This window comes from Pelmatolapia mariae, linkage group LG18 (genome assembly GCF_036321145.2).
Source record: "Pelmatolapia mariae isolate MD_Pm_ZW linkage group LG18, Pm_UMD_F_2, whole genome shotgun sequence".
In the NCBI taxonomy this organism is placed as follows: Eukaryota; Metazoa; Chordata; class Actinopteri; order Cichliformes; family Cichlidae; genus Pelmatolapia; species Pelmatolapia mariae.
Genome location: NC_086243.1, coordinates 4,961,427 through 4,982,137, shown reverse-complemented (window position 1 = coordinate 4,982,137; position 20,711 = coordinate 4,961,427). Strand labels below are relative to the sequence as shown.

Below are 20,711 nucleotides of genomic sequence, written 5' to 3'. Positions count from 1 at the left end.
AAACCTGCAGGACACTGGCCCTCGTGGACTGAGATTGGGGACCCCTGCTTTAGCTGATAAATTGCCATTTCACCCTCTTGTCCAAATGTCTGGCTCCAAAAATTCTGAATAGTTAAGTAGCACCAACAGTTTGTATAACAGTTTGTGAGCACTTGCTGAGAACAACTTGCAAGTAATTATATGAATTTCAATCAGTGTGCACATGCAAAATCTCTTTAGTAAGCTCTGAAAAATATCTATACAGCCACTTTTTGTAGTATATTCTTTTATTGTTCTCAGAAGTAGCAAAGATCAAAGTGAAAAAGTCGACTTTATGATGCCACATACAATATAGCATGCAGATAGTAGATGGTTGTTTCATATGTTTCTGAAATGCTCAAATGGGTCCCCATATCTTTTTTTTTTATTTCGTTGGTTATTTCGTTTTCAGTTTAGCTCAGCACAAAAGTTCAGCTGAATTCCAGGAATCATCTACAGATCACAGAAGATTAAGAACCCTATGCTCGTCATTTTACAACTGGCATCAGTGTATTAATGTGCAGAGACTGAGATACACAGCAGATATTACAGTACATCATTGGATCTAGTAAAGCACATGTAAATGTAAAATACCAATTGTTGTACATTTATATACAGAAGTCAAACACCGTACTGTGCTCTAATGTGAAGCATTTATGAAATATTTTGCTGCCTATACAAAAATCTACAAGCGCTCATTTTAGTATTCACATACGAGAACTGTTAAAAATCATCTGCTCGTTTATATCTTTTTTCTTTGACATCAACCTTTGACTTGGCAACTACAGTTAAAGTAACAGTAACACCTAAAAATAACTGTAATTAATAAATGATAAATTAATAGAGGATAAAACTGTAGCTAGTAGCTTTTTCCTGTTAACAGACAATGTCATGATATCAAATCAAAACTAGAGTACATTCTGACACAAAGTGTGTCATCTTATTATATCTGATCTGTGTTAAATCTAATATATATGATCTGTTACAACATTAGTAAGTTATTAGATATATCACTAGAACTGACACTTAATGGTACCTTTTGATAACAAAATTCTAAAAAAATATGATGTTGCCTGATACTAAAAATAACTATCAGATGAACTCATTTACAGCAGTACTGATACTAACAAAGCAGTTAGGACAGAACTTCATACAGTGTTACTGTTAGCCACACAGCTCGTCCCCTCACTAGTACCTGAACATGTCAACAGTAGTACAACAACCATGGTTAAGTGTCTTAAAGATGAACAATAACACATCTTTGTAAAGATTTCGTTGAGGTCAATAAAACTGTTGTTTTGAAACATTAAATTATTAATGAATTATCATAAATGTTCAATCTGGACTACCTGTTAATGTTAGCTGGTTAACTTTTATCAATGACCAATATTAGCCGTCTGGGTTATCATTAGGTTATCATTAAAGTAGTGAGTAATAATAAAACATTAATGTGAGAGCTAGGCATTTGTAACTTGTAACTAGACGCTATTCATTCAGTCCACCCTTACAATTAGGTGATTAGCTACAAATATGCCAAGTCACGAGAAGCACAAAATCAGTACAGAATAAGTATTTAAGTATTCATTTTGCCCGTTAACAGTAAAAGAACTATTTGCTAAAGTTGAATAAACTATTAATTTATAACTTACTAGCAACAGTTAATACAATGCAAACCAAAATACCATATCATAATAACATGAGTCAATTCAAATAAAATAAGAATAAGCTGGCAAGAAACACACCAGATTAGTGCACGTAAAATTAAGATTATTAAATTGCTGTTAAACTACAGCTTAAGTACAGAATGATCATTTTGAAAGTATTCACTGGATTAAATCACATTAAAACTTGAAAATAATGAAGAAGGATAGTTTTGACAGTTTTTTATTGGATTTGTACAGATTTTAAATCATGTGTTTTTGATGCCTGTTACACCTTCTGTACTACAGCTTAAATGCAAATAACACTACATTGAGCAGGTTATATCACTAAAACTTTGAATGTTATGTACAGGGCTTTCTGTTGAATGTCTATACTACTAAAATAATTCCGACTATTATCTACATAATTAACCTTTCTAAGTTTTGCTTTTCTAGTAAATCTCTATTTGCCTACATGCAACCTCTCCTTTTTTATAGAAACAGAACTTTATAAGGTACTGCCTTTTTCCCAGTATCATGTATGACACATCCTGAAGTATATTGCATGTCTTGAACTCTTCGGCATGTTGGAAAGACAAGAAAACAGACAAAAGGTCTGTAACTACATACTGTGAAGCTGACTTCATCCAAAATCCATACATGGAGGAGTAGCAGCTAAAAGCAGAATGCCCCAGATGAATAAGGAACTACACGCAGCTAAGCAGCCAATACCAGAACTATTCACATCATCAGATACTTGATGTCTAGCACAACTGTTCACTTGCTGCAGTTGCTGCATTCATTCATAATACATTTGGATGAAAACCACTAAAAACTGAAGCAGAAAAATATTCCTTTATAACAATTGCTGGAATGTGCCAGTGAAGGTGAGGCTACAGTGAACTGGACAGACTCTGTTAAGCCAACTTTATATGTAAACTTCATATGAAGTTGACTCCAGATTACAAATCAGGTCCAAGAATCAACTAACTGTATCTAGGCTTCCTATAGCCACCGATGGTTGGCGGACAACTTTCCTGTGTTTTCCCTAAACATCTAAAGATGTGGGTACTTTTGGATTTAAGTAGGCACAAAGTAGCTGTTTAAATCTGAAAATGTCCAATCAGAATGAAACCACTTTTTTTTTCTTTCTAGGTGACTCTGTGGATGAAATTAATGCTTTAAAGAGAAAAAAATCACTTTCCTTCTCTTTGTTGGCGGTGGCCAACAAAGAGTGGAAAAAAACAAATTGTCTTGTAATTCCATATCTATGAGCCATGATCAAACAAAACACAAGTAAGTATCATTTACACCATCATTGTTAGATTTTCGCCTGACGTCCTACACTCAAATGATTCAATCTGGATAACCCTGGGGTTAGTTGGATTTGAGAGCTGGAGTTGTGTGGATTCTGATGCCTTCTTTTTTTGTTGGTCCACACATTCCTCCCTCACAATATTTCATGATGAATGCCCACTAAGTTAAACACACCGGCCTTGATTTGAATATAAAGCTTGTGTTGATGCTAAATTATCCACTTCACCTAAAATGATGCTTCAGGCCATAAGATCACAATGTATAGTAAAGAAAATACTTATTACAACAAAGTCTTATATGCAGTGAAGAATGACCAGTGAGAACTGATCAACTTCAAGAAGAAAGATGCTTCTGGTGAAAGCATCAACGACTGCATTATGTTTACTAACTTAAAGGGAGGAACAGTCTTTAAGGTCTAACAAAGGACAGCAAAGAGACGTGGATTAATTTAGGACCTTTTTCTTAACTGATCTTTAGAGCTGACTTTAGAGACCACTGGATACCGTAATACATTAAATATTCAGGAGCCATTTAAGTTTAAAAAGTTAATGGCTTTTTCAAATAATGTGGAGCATTTGAGACAACAAATACAAATACTGCAATTTGCAATAGTAAACTGCTGTCGTCTAAATCAAATCTGAAACCTTCAGAGCTCCCTGGGCTCGCCATAGTCGTTATACATGACAGTGAGCATCTGCTCATCACATGCCTTTTGTACATCCTGGCCCATGTCTGACCAGTTAAGCCCAAAGACCTTGGTGTCTGTGTAACGGCAGGACAGGAACTTGAGGGACATCCTGCGAAGACCAATCTTTGGCTCCTGAAGGAGACCCTTACACCATGGGGAGAGCTCATCGAGCTGCGAGAGGATGAGGCCAGCCTTCCTGTTGTGACAAAGAAGATAAAGGATTAAAGTGTGGTTGTGGATGATTTCAAGACATGGACACAAAAAATATATACTTGACATATGTCAGTAGCCTGCATGTGACGGATGCAACACTAAAAACATGGAGCCACAAGACTGCAGTCCAGTTGGTTGTTTTTTTAATATCATTTTTTTCATTTTCCACCTAAAAAACCCCAAAAAATCAGCAAGCGCACATGCACATCAGCAAAATTATAAATGAACCAAGTATTGCTTAACTTACAGAGCTTCTTACTGGCATATTTAGAATGACAAACAGATGAATGATGATTCCTAAACTGATGGTCAGATGAGAAAATGGGACACAGAAATGTTAGCTCATTTAGGAAGTTTTATAGGGCTTGTAGCACTAAGTGGTGGTAGCATGCTAGCCTTTAAAATGCTAAAAGCTTTACTCCAAAATGGTAGGGGTGGAAAGAAAATCAGATAAAATACACTGTACATGAATATTTATTTTACAATAATAATAATACATTTTATTTATAGGCGCCTTTAAGACCCTCAAGGTCACCTTACAATAAAACAAGAACAATAGCAGCAATAAAATATAATAAACATGGCAAATAAAATTTAGACATAAGGTTAAAAAAACCCCCAAACAAACAAAAAAACCCACACAAGCATAAAAGTATAAAAGTTAAGCAAGGTAAAAATGGACTAAGACAGACAGATCAGGTGTATGCAGTTCTGAATAGATGGGTTTTGAGACGTGATTTAAAAGTGGTGAGGGAGTTTGTGGTCCAGAGATCTGGTGGAAGTGCATTCCAAAGTCTTGGGGCAGAACAACTAAAGGCTCTGAGTCCCATGGTAGTCAGGCGAGCAGGTGGAACAGACAAGAGGGAAGCTGAAGAAGAGCGGAGTGTACGATGGGGTGAGTATGTATGGAGAAGATCAGATAAATATGGAGGAGCGAGGTTATCCTGCTTCTCACTTATGAAAGTGAGAAGCAGGATCTTGAAATTGACACGGAGGTGAACTGGAAGCCGTGGAGCTGTTTAAGAACAGGTGTTATATGTTCAGTGGATCTAGTTCTGGAAATAAAACGAGCAGCTGTATTTTGAACTAAATGAAAGTTTAGACTTTATTTGAGATATTTGTATTTGTCAACTGGTAATGAACTGTGTAGGAATGCAGTCGGTCAGTCACATTAAAAATAAATAAGCATACATTACTCTCACTCAGTGATGTTTGAAGACATCTCTAAGGCTACAAAGGGGACAGGTGAGGAAAACCAACCTATAATTACAGAGGTCGGGCACAAGACTGTTAGCCACCTGCCTAATATTGTCCAGGGTTAAGGTGTCCTATGGTGCACTGGATTCTGCATATTGGGGGAAAGGTCTCAACGGACCAGACTTCAGCAGATCCTGCAGATGCTCAGTCAGATTTTGATTTGGGGAGTTTCAAGACTGAACCAACATACTGGGGTCTTGTCATTGTTTTTGAGACTAACATGGATGGCTTTGCACAGGTCATCGTTCTGTTGTGGGAGGCTGCTCCCTTTGGGGAGAATCGTTACTATGGGGAGAAGTATGTTCTTGGTTTTGCAACAATTTTTAGGGAGGTGGTTTGTGTCAAAGCAACATCCGCATGTATGCCAAGAGCCAAAGTTTCCCAGCAGAGCATTGCTTGTAATGAAATTAGCGTTATTTTCTTCACCTGTTACTGATTTTAATATTGGGGCTGATTGATACTGCCTGAAATTGTTTTCAACAGATTACTGCAGCAGCATTCAACCAGAGCTCGAGGCGGCCCAGTCTTTTGCACTGGTTGTTTTCAAGGGTCTTTTACAAACTCAAGAAGATAGTCAGCAACCAGGATTGTGGGAACAGCTTGCTGCCAAGTAGCTGAAGGGAAGTGGAACCTTAGTGTTGATGTTCAATCGCCATGAGATACATTTGACTGTCTGCAGTCCATAAATCACAGTGTGGCTTTGCTGTTATTGTAGAGTGACATCACTGTATCACAGAACCTAAAACCAAAGTCATCCACTGCTGCTTCCTGTCTGAAGCAGCACACAGGGTAAGGTGCACTGTTACTGACACATTCCAGATCTGACCCAAAGCACACAGTGGCTTCTGAAGGTCTGGGTAGAACTGATGATGGTAAAGCTGTGGAAAAATGAATGAATGAAGAAATAAGGGGTAACTAAAGCACCGGTCCTGTTGAAGAAATGCAGTTGATGGACTGCTCTAATACCGTCAAGAGACCAAGGAGAGACTATGAAATGCTTGATCTTGTCCTTTGGCCAAACCAGGCCAGCTGAATAATCATCTTCACAAGTAACATGATGCACAGAGTTCACATAAATACATCTCATTGGGACACAGTGCAATAAATAACCATTAAGCCTGATCAGCCCATTTGGCTGCTGAAGTGGAACCTTGTCAAGTGTTTGTCTAAGGTCAGAAAATGGCAGCGGGAGAAGATTTTGTTCATTCCACACACAGTTTCTGCTCATTCTTTAGCCAAGGAACCACTTCCATGGCAGATGGTCCCATTATACCAAATCACAAGTCTGCTGGACGTATCAGAGCCACAGCATCACCAGAGTCACCAGAGCCACAGTGCATTACACTAGCGAACTATACTATTATTGCAGGGTCTTTACCTTACAACATAAAGTACCTTGAGGTGATTACTGTTGTGATTTGGTGCTATATAAATAAAGCTGAATTGAAAATTGAACTGAACTGCTTACACATGAGAGCTGCCAGGTCAAACAGTCAATGTGATGAACAAGCACACTTAGAGAGTGTACAAAGAGCAAGAGACAACCAGTCAGAAGTAAGGTCCGGTATAAAATAAATAAGGATTATTTTGAATTGTGGATCATATAAAGCTGCTCTAGTATGGAGTGCAAGAAAAAAAAGTTAAGCTGGATATGTGCCTATAAGACTTCACCAATGAAAAGAATCTCAGGAAACCTTTCTTGCTAAGTTAAAAAAATTAAGGATGAATCGACATGAGCCATCAGCCAGACACTGAACCAAAAAGCTGGATCAGACATTAGGCACGATGCTCCAATCCTCACTCTGTCCATTCAGCTCAGTTCATCAGCACCAGTTTTACACCAACAGCTTTCATTTCTGAAATAGTTTTTAAATTGACTGCAAACTGCAGTCAAGCGAGTTGACATAGCAGAAAAACTGCTGATGATGCTTTCTCTCTTCCTTGCTTCTGTCACTGCTGTTATGTCCAGTCTAATATTGATTTGCAAGCTGTAACAGGGTGTGGTTTGTGGCTCAGCTGCAGGGGAAGGGTGGAGCAGTGGATTCAGGGTGTGGTGTCAGGGGAGGCTGACCCACACAGCTGTTCTTCATCACCTGATCATGGCTTCCCTGTTTCAGTAGGTTGCCAGGATCTGACGGGAGTGGTGTGGAGTGAAGAAGGCAGCTGGAAAGCTGCTCCTAGAAAAGCACGAAAACACTGAAAATAAAGATCACTGGACCTGCAATGCTGTGTGCTTTGGGTCCTTTTGTTTCAGTGGTGCCGAAACACAGCAGTGGGAGAATGGACCCATTACCAACACAGACAATAGTGGAACTGGTGAAAATGGTGGCACAGTTGGCCACCCTGTATCGGGAGCAGGCGGTGGTGCAGCAACAACAACTCGATCAGCTGCAGGACGCTCCACTGGATGGAAGAAGGAGATGACCCCTAGGGCGTGGTTTAGCAGTGGCCTGCTGAGGAGTGGTCCCTGTGGCAACTCCCTTTGCTGTGTGGGGAGGCCCAGGTGGACCGGCTGGGGCTCACCCCGTGAAGACCCGTGCCATAATTTCTGGGGAGATAAGATTGTGCCAGGGGATTGGCCCTTCGCCTACGCCAGACGCCAGCACAATGTGGCGGCTAGGTGACGCCAAAGGGAGAGCCTCGGGTGCTGGATATGATTGTTCTCGAGCAGTTCGTGGAGGGACTTCCAGCAGACACCACAGAGTGGGCTTGCTGCTGCCGGCCGGCCGGCCTGGACATCACTGTGATGCGGTCAGAGGATCACCTATTGGCCAAAAGAGTCTGAGAGGCAGCCGCAACTGGCAGTGGTAAGTCGACCGGTCCCTACTACACAAACGCGGCTCCGGGCCCCATGACCACCATGGCCTGTTGCTGCAGAGCAGCACCCACCAGCATTGAGTAATTTGGTACTGAGTAGTGTGTTGTTTCTCCGCAGTTCCCAGAGTCCCATGGACACTGCCCCTTACTCACTGGGAGCCACACCAGTGTCGGGGCAGGAGTGCTGGAGGTGAAAGTGCCCACGGATGGAAGTGGGACAGGTGTTCTGTGTTGCTGGCCCTTCAACACCCTCCATCAGTCTCAGAGGGACGTACAGCGTGCCAGTAAGGTGCTAAGGGGGTATACACCAGGATATGGTGGACTCGGGCTGCACACAGACCCTGGTCCACCAAACCCTGGTTCAGCCCAGGGCTTTGCTGGAGGCAGAGTGAAAGCATAATAAAAGCCTTTATTAATCATTATACACAGTATAACAAGATTAAAAAGCAGCTCCATAAAAGTGCATATATACTAGCACATTTTAAGAAACTATGTAATAAAATAACCATATGAATAATATAAATACACAGTACAAGAGTGACACAGACAGACAGTTTGAGCACTGACAATTTATACACGAGTTCATGCTAGAGTCCAAGGAGCAACAGAATGAGCAGTAGGGGTGGTTTATGTCTAGAGGTGCAGTGGTCAATGCAGATGTTTCAGTGCAAATTACTTTTGTGCAAAGTTGAGAATGGTGATAGCTTTAGGGAAAAAGCTGTCCCTGAGTCTGTTTGTTCTGGCCCATATGGATCTGAAACGCCTCCCAGAGGGCAGGGTGAGGAAAGACGGTTCTGTGTTGTACCAATTTTTCTCACTTCCTTTTGGCTTGTTTTCAGCCCCAGGCACCTTCCAAAGCCTCATGGCCCAGATGCTGTGCCTGCACACTGTGTATGCTGCCACCTATTTGGATCACGTTATCATCCACAGTGAAACCTGGGCAGAGCATGTGCAGTGGGTGGCTGCGGTCCTGGAGTCCCTGAGGCAGGCCGGGGTTATGGCCAACCAGAAGAAGTGTACTGTTGGGCGGAGGGAGATATAGTATTTGGGCTACCACTTGGGAGGCAGGCAGGCGCGCCCTAAGGATGGATGGATCAAACAGCAGCCATCGCATCCCACCGCCTGTTCGGATCAGGCCCCGCTGCAGTGGCTCCATCACATAAAGGATGCCATCGCCTGGATCACCCGGTGGTATCTGGGTCTCCAGCCTTTTAAGTTCAAAGTGGTCTATAGTCTTCTTCTGCTTGCAGGGTGGAGGGAATAGGAGGCTAGGCCTGATGGCCCCTAAGTCATTGGTGCATCACTGGACTTGCAACGCTGTGTGCTTTGGGTCCTTTTGTTGCACAAGTGTTTATTTCGCTTACATTCCACACTGATGTGTGTGTGCGTGAGGAGCTGTAAAGGTAAGATGAACTTAGACTGAGAAGAGAAAAGAAAGGAAATGGAAGCAGGAGAGCAGTAGTGTCAGATCGGTACTCAGTATCTGCAGGTGCATGAAAACAAGGTATTGGCGTCAAAAAATGTAATTAGTGCATTGCTTTCAGAAATAATCTTGGAACCTAAGATTTTGGAGGCAGAGGCATAAGCAGAGGAAACAAAACATTTAGTGTTAAAAGTGAACTATTTGGACAAATGGTGGACAAACCAAACACCCTTTTTACTGCCCTGATTTTTTTTATTTTTTAATTATACATGCATTTCTTCCAGTTCACTGAGAGTAAAGGCACCATCCTGAAAACAAGAGGGAAAATTTTACTAAAAATATTTCAATATTTTGATATGAGGTTAATTAATTCAACTTTGAGAAGGCTTGATATGAAAATTCCCTGGAACACATGTACTATACAATGTATGTAAAGATCCAACAAAAGAAAATTTGAAGGTTTTGTAAGGTCCATTAAGTAGCTGACCCCACTCTGCCCACCTGGTTATTCTTCATTGTTTGGTTATAGTTAAAGATAGATGGCTGGTTAGAGGCAGCTAGACAAATGTCAGACTTTGAGTCAGGTTTTCAGACTAGCTCACCCCTAGCGGGATAAATGTAATGCGCTGTGTTTTTGTGTCTGGTGAGGTAAATGACAGAAATAGTATAGACCAGGCATGTCCAAAGTCCGGCCCGCGGGCCAATTGCGGCCCGCGGTCCAGTTTTAATTGGCCCGCAAGTAATTTTATAAATTGAATAGAATATGGCCCGCACTTCAACTTTTGCTTGAGTGTATTGCACTTCTTAGTTTTAACACCAGGGGGAGCTGCTGTTGATCAAGGCAGTTGCTCCACCAAAAAGTACAATCACAGAAGAAATTTACCCCCAAGTTACTAAACATGGCAGAACCGAAGAAGCGAAAGGTAGAAAGTGAGTGCAGAAAATTTCAGACAAGGTGGGAGAGTGAATATTTCTTCAAAGAATTCATGGGGACGTGTATCTGTTTGATCTGCACTGAAACTGTGGCAGTTTTGAAAGAGTATAATGTACGACATCATTATCAAACCAAACATCAGGCCTATGCATCCTACACTGGTGCTGAGCGAGATCAGAAATTAAAGCAAATGGTAGCTCTCCTGCAGGGTGAGCAACAGTATTTTTTTCGTGCTCAAATTGTCCAGGAAAAGGCTCCAATATGAGGTCGGGATGGAGACCTCATAAAACACGGCCTCGTTAAAGTCACCGAAATAACATGCCCGGAAAAAGTGCAGGACTTCAACAAAGTCAGCATGTCCAGAAATCCAGTTGTGCGACGCATTGAAGACTCGTCAGCCAACATTAAACTGCAGCTGTCTGATAAAGCTGTGCTCTTGATTTTTACTCCATTGCATGCGATGAGAGCGCTGATGCCACAGACGCCGCACAGCTGCTAATTTTTTGCGGGGAGTGGACGAGAGCACGAGCACTTTAGGTGAGTAAAAATGTATTCCACAGTACCCGTGTGTTAACGTGCAGGTACACGTGCTTCAAATATCAATAATGCGCATCGATTCTGTCACTACCCTGCTTTTGCGCACCACTTTCTTATATGCGTTTTTCTTGTTAACACACAGAGTACACACCGCTGTGCACAGCGCACGCACATGCAAAGTCAGCTGATCTCATCTGATGCAGATTTCCTCCTTGATCAAGTGACATTTGTCCGGATTTTTTGGCACGAGTGGCGTCGGATCAGCACCGCAGCTGGATGGCCCGATTTACATACCCAGCGCAGCTGATACTCACCAGAATAATTTACTAAAATTATATGGACTCCTGTTATTAAGTCCAGTTCAGTCTGTTAATGTTGATAACGGTTTCAAACGAACGTTAATAGGTGTGTTGCTAAGCCTAATAACTTAAATAACAAACTTGAAATGTACCCGTCCCATTTTCCCCTTTGTTTTTTTCTCTGTACTGTAAATCTTCTGTCTAAGAAGAAATCTGAGGCTGCTGTTCTGAGAATGAGCTACCAAAGCTTTTTCTGCATAAATCAATAAAGATCCATTTATGGAAAGCTGTGATGAAGGCAGTTTTGTCTTTAATTATATTCAACAATATAACACATTTGACCATTTTTAAGTGATTTTTAAAACAGTAAAGGTTATATACCTAATTTCTAGTAAGTGGCCCAGCCCGTCCTATATTTTTATGTATGTGGCCCTCAGCGAAAAAAGTTTGGACACCCCTGGTATAGACTCTTAGCATAAGACTATTTTGTCACAAACATTTGCCCTCCAGTCTGGTGGTTAGCCTTCCAACGTTACTGGCCAAGGGCAAAATCTACTCACGCATGGCTAGTTTTTGATTCAGGCCCTTTGTATTGATGGTCTTGGATTAAATTATTCAATTTTTGTAGTATCTAAGAAATCGGCACAGGTGGCGTGTAGGACCAAAAGAAGCATGAAAACATTGCATTATAGTAGAAGAAGCAGACAGGAATCATCAAGAAAAAAAAACACACTTTGTTATGTTAGTTCCACTGTTGTACAGTTCTAAAGTTCGCTAACATTAGCTAGCATGAGCTGGTTCCACCAGACCAATTAAAGCAGTGAAAGTCCTGAGGGCCCTGAAAAGATTAATGATGTGTTTGTGGTTTCAGTGTTTCATTAGTGAGAGGAAGAATGTGCTCTTTGTTCTTCGAGAAGTCACCTGGTCTCACTTTAAAGATAAAAATATCTATTTGCAATAAACCAAAGGTCCCATGTAAACAAAAGTTAACTGCCATCTGGGTCAGATATCAAATTTCCTACTTTCTACTAACGTGATGAACAATGCTTTTCTTTACCCTTCGTGAAAACATCTAGATGTCAGTCACTACACTTCCTGTGGCTGAGGTGTGCCACACACTGCTACCTACTGACCCATGCACCAATAAGTGCATGTAGCCTAATGGTGCTTTCATTTGTACAGGCAATGCTCAGTTTTTAATGCTTTATGTTGAAGTTTTTAATGCTTTTTATGTTGTAAAAAGTGTTCATAGTTGGTAATGAAGCCTTTTTATCCTTAGAAAAGTCTTATCAAAACAAAGGTAGTTGTTGTTGTGTGTCATTTTTAATGATCATGTTCTTTGTTCCCTGATTACCAAGACTTGAGCGAACAATGATTGCCTGATTCCCTAGCATAATTAGGATTACGAAGGTTTGACTATAACTAATTTGCCTATTTTGTAATTTTTATTTATTTTTCACAAATATTAGTCTATAATATAATAGTCAAATAATGAAAGTCTCTTCAATGACAAGATTGATGTTGTTGTTATATGTGATCATGGCAGACCGCCCTGTCGAAGGCCTTGATCACATGACCTCTGAAGCCTGCCCGTTCTTCAGCAATGAGATTCTGCTTTGGGCTTTAGCCTGGTAAACCTCCACGCGCCCGGTTCCTGGGGTACCTGGAACATTTGGTTTCATACGATGCTCAGTTTGGATAGAATTTGTAGTCTGATCTGGATTTGAACTTTGAATAAAACCAGCCATTAGGAGCAAACAAGAAAGATGTTTTTTTATTTGTAACTTTTTTCTTCCAGTCTCTGCGGGAAGCTAATATCCGCTTGTCAAACTCCCATTCAAATGATAACCAACAAGTCCTTTTTTTTCACCATTTGATTTTGCTGTTAGGCTGCAGTTCACTGCTGTTTTGAACGGACTTGCACGCTGCAATAATACCGATGCGGTGGCCTGTGGATTCTGCTGCATTTAATCTCCCGCCTTATGCCAACACCGCATTAACTGCTGTTCTGTAAACATACAGCTCATCACCCTATTTCCTAGTGTGTGTGTGTTCATGTTATTTCTGGAAAAGCAGTGCTCTCTTTACACCACAGCTCCCTTTAAACGGGCAAGACACCATCAGTGTCTGTGTTATTTTTGGCAGATTTTGCAAATCACTTCACATGTAAAGATACATGAGAAGCAACATCTTGCGCTTATACTTGTACTTTGTATACACTACTGGACTGTCTTTAAAACCTAATGTCGACAGAGACGTAACAACAACTTTAGCAGCCTTAGTGATGTTGTCTGCAGCTGCAGAGAAATTGTTACTTTAATGATGCCAGCCTTGTTGCACTGCCTCTCAGTAGACAGGCAGCTCTGTGTTGTGCTGGTAGTCCGCAGTTAGACTGCCATTCATAAAGTTTTTCTGAAACCTCTTTATATTCCCAATATTTTGACACACATGTCAGTGGTCTGGGGAAATAGGGGATATTTATTTCAATATTCATAAATGTGGTTTGTTGTGCTTTCATTTTTCAGGAAAGCTGAGGAACATTCCACAGGTTCCAAATAGCAACGGCTGTCACCATAAACTCTTGTGCATCTATAGGGATGGAAAATGGTTTCCACAATACAACGTGAGAGCTGCAAAAAAACGATGCAAACCCCAAACATTTGTGTGGTTTTGACCGTGCATATCCAAGCAGGCATACAGACATACACAAATTAGCCACTGGCCTAATATTTGTAAGTCTTTTATTGTGAAAAGGGGGAGGGGGAGGGGACTAAAAACCAGTACTGGGATTGGGGTTGAAGGGCGTCAAAGGGCATAGTAGAAATAAAGAAAAATTTTAAAATCTGTACCAAAGAAAGAAGGGAAATATAATCGCCTTTTTTATAGAATTAGCCAGAGCTTAATTGCTCCCTGGAAGTCCTGTAATGACCATACGCATTGTGCTTTTTCATCACAAGCCTCAAACTTTCAAACTGAACCTGACTTTTCTTTTCTGTGGGATAGATGCTGGTGATGAGAGCTTGCTCTCCGGCTTAAACCCAGCACTTTTCAGCAGTTTTGCGATGAAGAGTCTTGCCCCACAGTCTGACTGTCAACACAGCGGTTATCCATCCTGATGCGTTTAAAGGAAAACATTCAGCACAAAAGACCTGAACTGTGCTGCAACTGTGTGCCATTGGGTGCTGGTATACACACACACACACACACACACAGTGCATAAAAACCCCACAAAACACAAAAACAAAAGAGGTTATTGACACCAACACCATCTTTCCTTAGAATCAGCCCCACTTTCCAGAAGTGCCTCCCTGCAACTTCTTCCACAATAAAATAAAATAAATAAATTAAAAAAGCCATGTTCATGAATCACTGATCTGACACTAGAGGGAAATCCAGCACACATCGTAGAGCCATTGGTACAAGGACACAGAATGGTCCAGTGAGTCATCTAATAGTAGCAGCCCTGCGTGAAGTCAACTGGACTTGCAAAAGACTACGAAGACCAAATTTAGGTCAGATAGGATTTTGACTTTTTGGGGCTAATTCATACTTTTTAAAGTCAATTCTCATAGATTTAGGCTTTAAATTATATCTAACTATCAAGCAGCAAACTTGAAAAAGTGTTGCAACCCCTCATTTCTATAAAAATTTCTAGTAAAATGTGAATTAGCGATTTATGAAAACATTTGCAAACATATGTGGAAATAGACCATCTTGAGTTTACACAATTCTAATCTAAGTTAATATTTCATATGACCATGTTTATCCTTCGACACAGTCTGAACTCTCTTCGGACGTTTTCATCATAATTTCTTGAAGTAGTCTTCAGGAAACCATCTCCGGGCTTCTTAAAAGACACTGAAAGCTCTTCTTTGGATGGTGGCTACCTGTTGTTCCATTCTCTGTCTAGATGATCCCGCACTGCTTCAGTCCCACTTTATTCTTGTTCTTTTGTGCAATAAAAATAAAAGCCCTGTCCATATCATCTCTACCCAAAAGCTGTAGACCAGTTCAAAACTCTGAAAACAGCTGATTGTAGCAAGTGCATTAGTTGAATGTTTTTTTTCTCCTTTCTCTTTGGCTGGCCTGTAGGTAACTGAAGAGCCTTTGTAACAAGATATAATTGTAACTATAATTTAATAAACGAAGTCAGTGAAGTAACGCGTCACATTTAAAATCTAATGTACACATGGAACAAAAAAGTTTTCTCATTGGATTTCTCATTGATCTGGCAGAACGTTTTATCTTTAATACTGAACAACATCAGTATACATTATACATTTAGGGAACATAATGGTCTATTTTTTATTACATTACAGTATCACGTATTACAATGTGAGCAGGCTACAAATGGGAAAAAAAGGTGAAAATGCTGTCACAAACTGCTAAAAATACTCTAACTGTAGTGGAACCAGTCAATATGGCCCCCTGGGTTGCCTCTGATGCTGCTGATAAGGTCCATGTAATAAGCAAACTCATAACAATGTGTACTGATACTGATAATACAATTTTCTATTAAAAGTCTATACCAGAGTATGTAAATATTTATATATTTCTGTTCATTCTTCAGTATCACAGAAACCAATAAATCACCAGCAGACAAACAGCAAAAAGGCACTTCTGCTTCAAGTGTGTGTGTATTTTCGTCCTTGTCTCAACTATAAAAAGTCAGCGAGCAAAGTAAACAGTCTGCGGTGATTATGATTATGATTTCCTGAGAGAAATTCCAACTATAACAATAGTTATTATCGCAAGCGCTCTGATTAGAGAGACTGTCCAAGGAAAAACAGAAACTCAACAAAAAGGATCAAATATTTTTCAGTTCATCAAAGGGCACCGAGTCCAACCAAGGACACAGTCAGGACGGAAGGATCGAGGATTTCTTTCTTTTCAGCCAAGCCAAAACATCTAGCGTTTCGAAGTCAATAGCCAGGCGGCGTGCCTAACATGATGGGTGCTCCCCCGGCGATGACAAGGTCTGGCCCTCGGGAGGAGAATTGTCGAGCCTTGGAGAGACAGTCTTTCGGTGAGTTTATGGTTTGAGTTAAAGCATCACGCGATGTTGCATGAAAAAGGCAATACAAATGTCCCGTGGAGAATGCCAAAGGTTCTCGTCAGTGAGATCCGATACGTTTCTAAAAACAGCAGATCTGAATATCTGCCGCCACAAGAAAGATAAAGCCACATTTGTTCATTCATTTGTTTCCAGATATTGCTTACTTGGCTGATACAAGTTTACATTGAGTCAGAGCCTGAGCGGGGCTCTTGTTATCTGTATTTTGACTAGCTAATGAAAATCTCGTTTATTCTGTCCTCATTGTTTGTGACAGGGAAACTGGGGAATTCTCTTCATAACAAGTCGAGCTGATCTGGGAAGATGAAAATGTGCGTGGGTATGCATTTGTGGTCTGAGTGTGTGTGAGTTTGTGTCCACCCCGCTGTTTACTCTCAGCAGCCCAACAGACCTGAGGTGTTTGGATGGGAGAGGTATATTGTCTCTCGAGTACCACAAAACTGTTGATTTAAGACCAAACCACAACTAAAGAGACTTACAGCAAGGCTTTAGGACAGCAAGGACTAATTTCATGGATGTTTATGAGAAATGCCTCCTACCAATTTCTTACCAAGTACCAGGTCAATGCATACAGTGTTAGCTATGCCAATTATTCTGGCATTTTACAGCTTTACAGCTTTTTTACTGTAAAGCGTCCCGATATTAGTTAGAATATAGGCAATACAATGCCATTCTATGAGGCAGACACATAGGTGCTCAAAAAAATAAAAAAAAATAAAAGGAACACTTTTCTGGGATATTGATGTTGTCGCTTTAGAGTGTATCCAGTTCAAGTATCAGTTTCAGCTGCTTTGATGTTAATATAATTAACAACAGGTGCACTAGAGGGGCAACAATAAGACAGCCCAAAAATGAAAGCTTTTAGAGGTGGAGGCTTGCTGACATTTTTTTCCTCCCCGTCTTTTCTGACTGAATTTTTGCTAGTTTTGCATTTGGTTAGGGGCAACGCCACTACTGGTACCATGAAGCGATACTTGGACCCTGCAGAGGTTGCACAGGTAGTCCAATTTGTCCAGGTAGTCCAACACATGCCATTGCCAAAAGGTTTTATGTTTTTCCCAGCACAGTCTCAAGACCATGGGGGAGATTCCAGGAGACAGGAAGTTACTCTAGGGTACTCTACTCTAAGGTCTTTAACCCATCAGCAGGACTGGTATCTGCTCCTTTGTGCAATGAGGAAGAGCATGAGCACTGCCAGAGCTACAAAATGACCTCTAGCAGGACACTGGTGTGAATGTCTCTGACCAAACAATCAGAAACAGACTTCTTGAAGGTGGCCTGAGTGCCTGATGTCCTTTAGTGGGCCCTGAGCTCCTTGCCCGGCATAGTCTGGAGGAGGTAAATCCATGGAGGGACGCATAGACCTCTACAGGCTAGGCAACGACAACATGACTGCCATTAAGTACCAGGATCCACTGTAAAAAGTGGATCCTGGTACTTTTTACAGTACCAGGATCCTACACTGGTGCAGTGGGTCCTGGGTTCATCCTGGAGCACAACAATGCCTGGCTTCATATGGTAAGTATGCAGGCAGTTCACAGGATGAAGAAATTGATACCACTGACTGGCTCCCACGCTCGTACCACTGGCAAATTATGGTTTAGTCTATCCGATGCCACCAGGCTGCACCTCGGACTGTCCAAGAGGTCTGTGATGCCCTGGTCAACATCTGGTAGGAGATCCCTCGGGACACCATCCACTGTCTAATTAGAAGCATGCCCCAGTATTGTCAGGCTAACTGATTACCATTTTGAATTGCTGCAATGAAATTTCAGATAAATTGACTAGGCTGCTGCATCATTTTTTCACTTTGATTATTGATTACTATTTTCATTTCCATCAAATGTGGCACCAAGAACTGAATGTAGCCACCGTGATGCCACTAATTGGTTAGTAAAGCCCAGCAGCATTTTTGCAGTTGCCCTCTTGATGTTTTGAAACCTAACGCGACGAGCGAGAGATAAATCTAACTGTGAAACCAAGGAAAACTGCACTCTTGTACGGTATTGACTTAATAATTACAAGGCAGGCCTACCCAAAAGCATATGGTGCTTTAGTCCTCTTTTTGACTCCACTGGGAACCGATGTTTACAAAAGGAACACGTTGTTTTCAATAGGACTTTAAGTTCCATTGGGGCGAGCGCTGTTTCCCCTATACAGTAATACTGAAGCACTGCTTAATAGAAAGTATGCAGGTGCAGTTTCCTTGATAGATTAGTACAAACAGACAATCTGGTACTTAAGTAGGAGCAACTAGAACATGTAAACAGCTGCTTTTTTCTTGATTTTGTGACTTCCAAGTTTACTTTTCTGTAAAAAGCAAACGAAATGCAAGGAGAACAATCAGAACAAAGAGACAGTTTCATCAAAGAAGTAGTAGCAGCTCTGCCCCAACCCTAATGTTTAGTTTAGTTTTTTTTTAGCTTTTTTATTTCTACAGTCATCTGCTTAGAAAAATATGCAGTAAGCCACAGATTAAAAATTCTGTCTGGAATTAAACAGAAATACAATCTTTATCCTAATATGTCCATAATGAGTCTAGTCTAGATTAGAAAAATGTTTTCCTGGTTCAGCTGAATGACAATGATCATGATGATCTTAGGTGTTTTTGCAGCATTGGGCCAACATCAACACGGGATGCCTGAAAAGCCAGAAAGTATGCATGACAGTTATTTTGGTTTGATAAAAATGATATCAGTAGTATTTTTGTCCTGGCATAGGTGCGGCCATTTATCTGCTGCATTTGTTTTCCCCAACGGTCAAATAACGTCAGAGAAACAAACTGCTTGACGCCACAGGGAAGCTTGTCAGCGCACTTAGACACATGGCGGTGGAGCTGTGAGGCCATTAACCTCGCTGCCTGCACGCTCGCCTGGTAACAATTGACAGCATACAGCTCAGGTCTTTCCTCACTCTAAACTAGATACATAGGAAAGTCTAATGTTCATTTGATGACTTGGCTAAACAAAACATGTTTATACTTCCTTCCCCTGTTGCCAGCTCTCACCTCAAATGCACTTCTCTGCCACTTTTCCAGCTCTGAGGTGCCTTTATTAACATTAATCACCCCTCCCTTTAACTAAATTGGGAGGCTGTTAATGTAAGTGTATTTTAATGGAACACTTCAGAAGCAACTCCCTCAATTACATCAACTCTTTCCAGCATGGTCCCTATTAAAAACAACCTTTCATTTAGGGCGGGGGAACCCACAGACAGAGGGAGAAACACAGAATTAAGGGAGCCTTTGCTAATCAGTTTCACCTGCCAAAGCGAAAGCGTGTAACACAGACTGCTGTTTATAAGTAGGTTTTATATCAGACACATGGCTCTGTTTATAAAACATTAAGCTACAGTTTTACATTATGGGTACTTATCCGTAGTTTGGGCGGAAATTTGGGGCCCTCCATGGTTGCGAGTTACTAAATGGCCCCGGTGATGTCACAGAGGTTAAAAGCACTCGGCTTCCCAGTCAGTTTGACTGACTTTCTCCTGTAACTCTAATTCACACAAACAACCGCTTTGCAATCAGAGACAGCGCTTTGGAAACTGTGAGCGGCACATCTGCCCACCTTTGAGAGTCGAAACAACAGTGTGCTGAGCTTTTGAAAGAGCTGATATAATGGAGACCTGGCCCCTATAAATGTGTTTGTAATAACGGTGGAACAAATTAGCGCTTGCACCGAAAAGTGTACGAAGCACAGTTTTGGTTTTATTTAGAGCTGTTTTCTGTTCAAGCTGTAACTGTTGTTATGCACAAGAACAGATCACGTCGGATAACTTGTGCAGATTGTTGTGGGAATAGATGCTCAGGCCAAATGTAAGTGCAGTGCAAAAGAAATTGCTTGCAGCGCATGTTGGGCAAAAAACACAGCTAGGGTACCAAAGATGAGATGTTTTTTCCAGAGAGCAGTTAAATGCAAAGACAATGTGTAGGCTAAAGTTAGCCCGTTCTGGACAACATAGCATCACTCAGCGATGTCAGCTTTGTGGAAACCCGGTTTTGGTTTTTGGGGCCAAACGTTAACGCATGTGCATGAAAGGTTGAGTGCTACGTCATTAGCTAACACAAGCTAACTCAAGGAGTTGCAAAAAAAAAAAAAAAATCACCTCACTCAGAGTTGTTTTGAAGGGAGGGAAGAATCCATAAAGACTATAACATTTATTTGTAGGAAAGTGTTGGAAAGTTTTCAGTTTTAACATAATCTAAGGGGATTGACTCGCCAACGTCAAGTGGCAGCTAGCTTACTTTTTCAGCTCCAGAGATTAGCCCTCTGTATATTTCAATGTCAACTGAGGCATCCGCAGATTAGGATTTTTTTTTTTTGTGTGTGTGTTATGAGTTGCATTAAATAGACTAATACTTAAATATCAAAAATTCACATAAATGCCTACACTACACTGGTAAAAAAAATTTATCAAACTCTGGATACGCACAGTACTCGTTCGATGAACTAGCTAATAATGTACTATTGGTGTAATCTTGAGATATGTAGA

At 40.9% G+C, this 20,711-nt stretch overlaps 1 protein-coding gene across 9 annotated transcripts in view; it reads right to left on the bottom strand.

Annotated features, from left to right (window-relative positions):
• Positions 1–262: 262 nt before the first annotated feature.
• The window catches only part of astn1 (astrotactin 1), a 435,323-nt gene continuing 414,874 nt past the window's right edge, over positions 263–20,711 (bottom strand). For all 9 annotated transcript variants that reach the window (XM_063461087.1, XM_063461088.1, XM_063461091.1 and 6 more), the window contains one exon: positions 263–3,859. In XM_063461087.1, the coding sequence (XP_063317157.1) occupies positions 3,622–3,859 (238 nt within the window). In that variant the 3' untranslated portion in view covers positions 263–3,621. The remainder of the gene's footprint in view (positions 3,860–20,711) is intronic.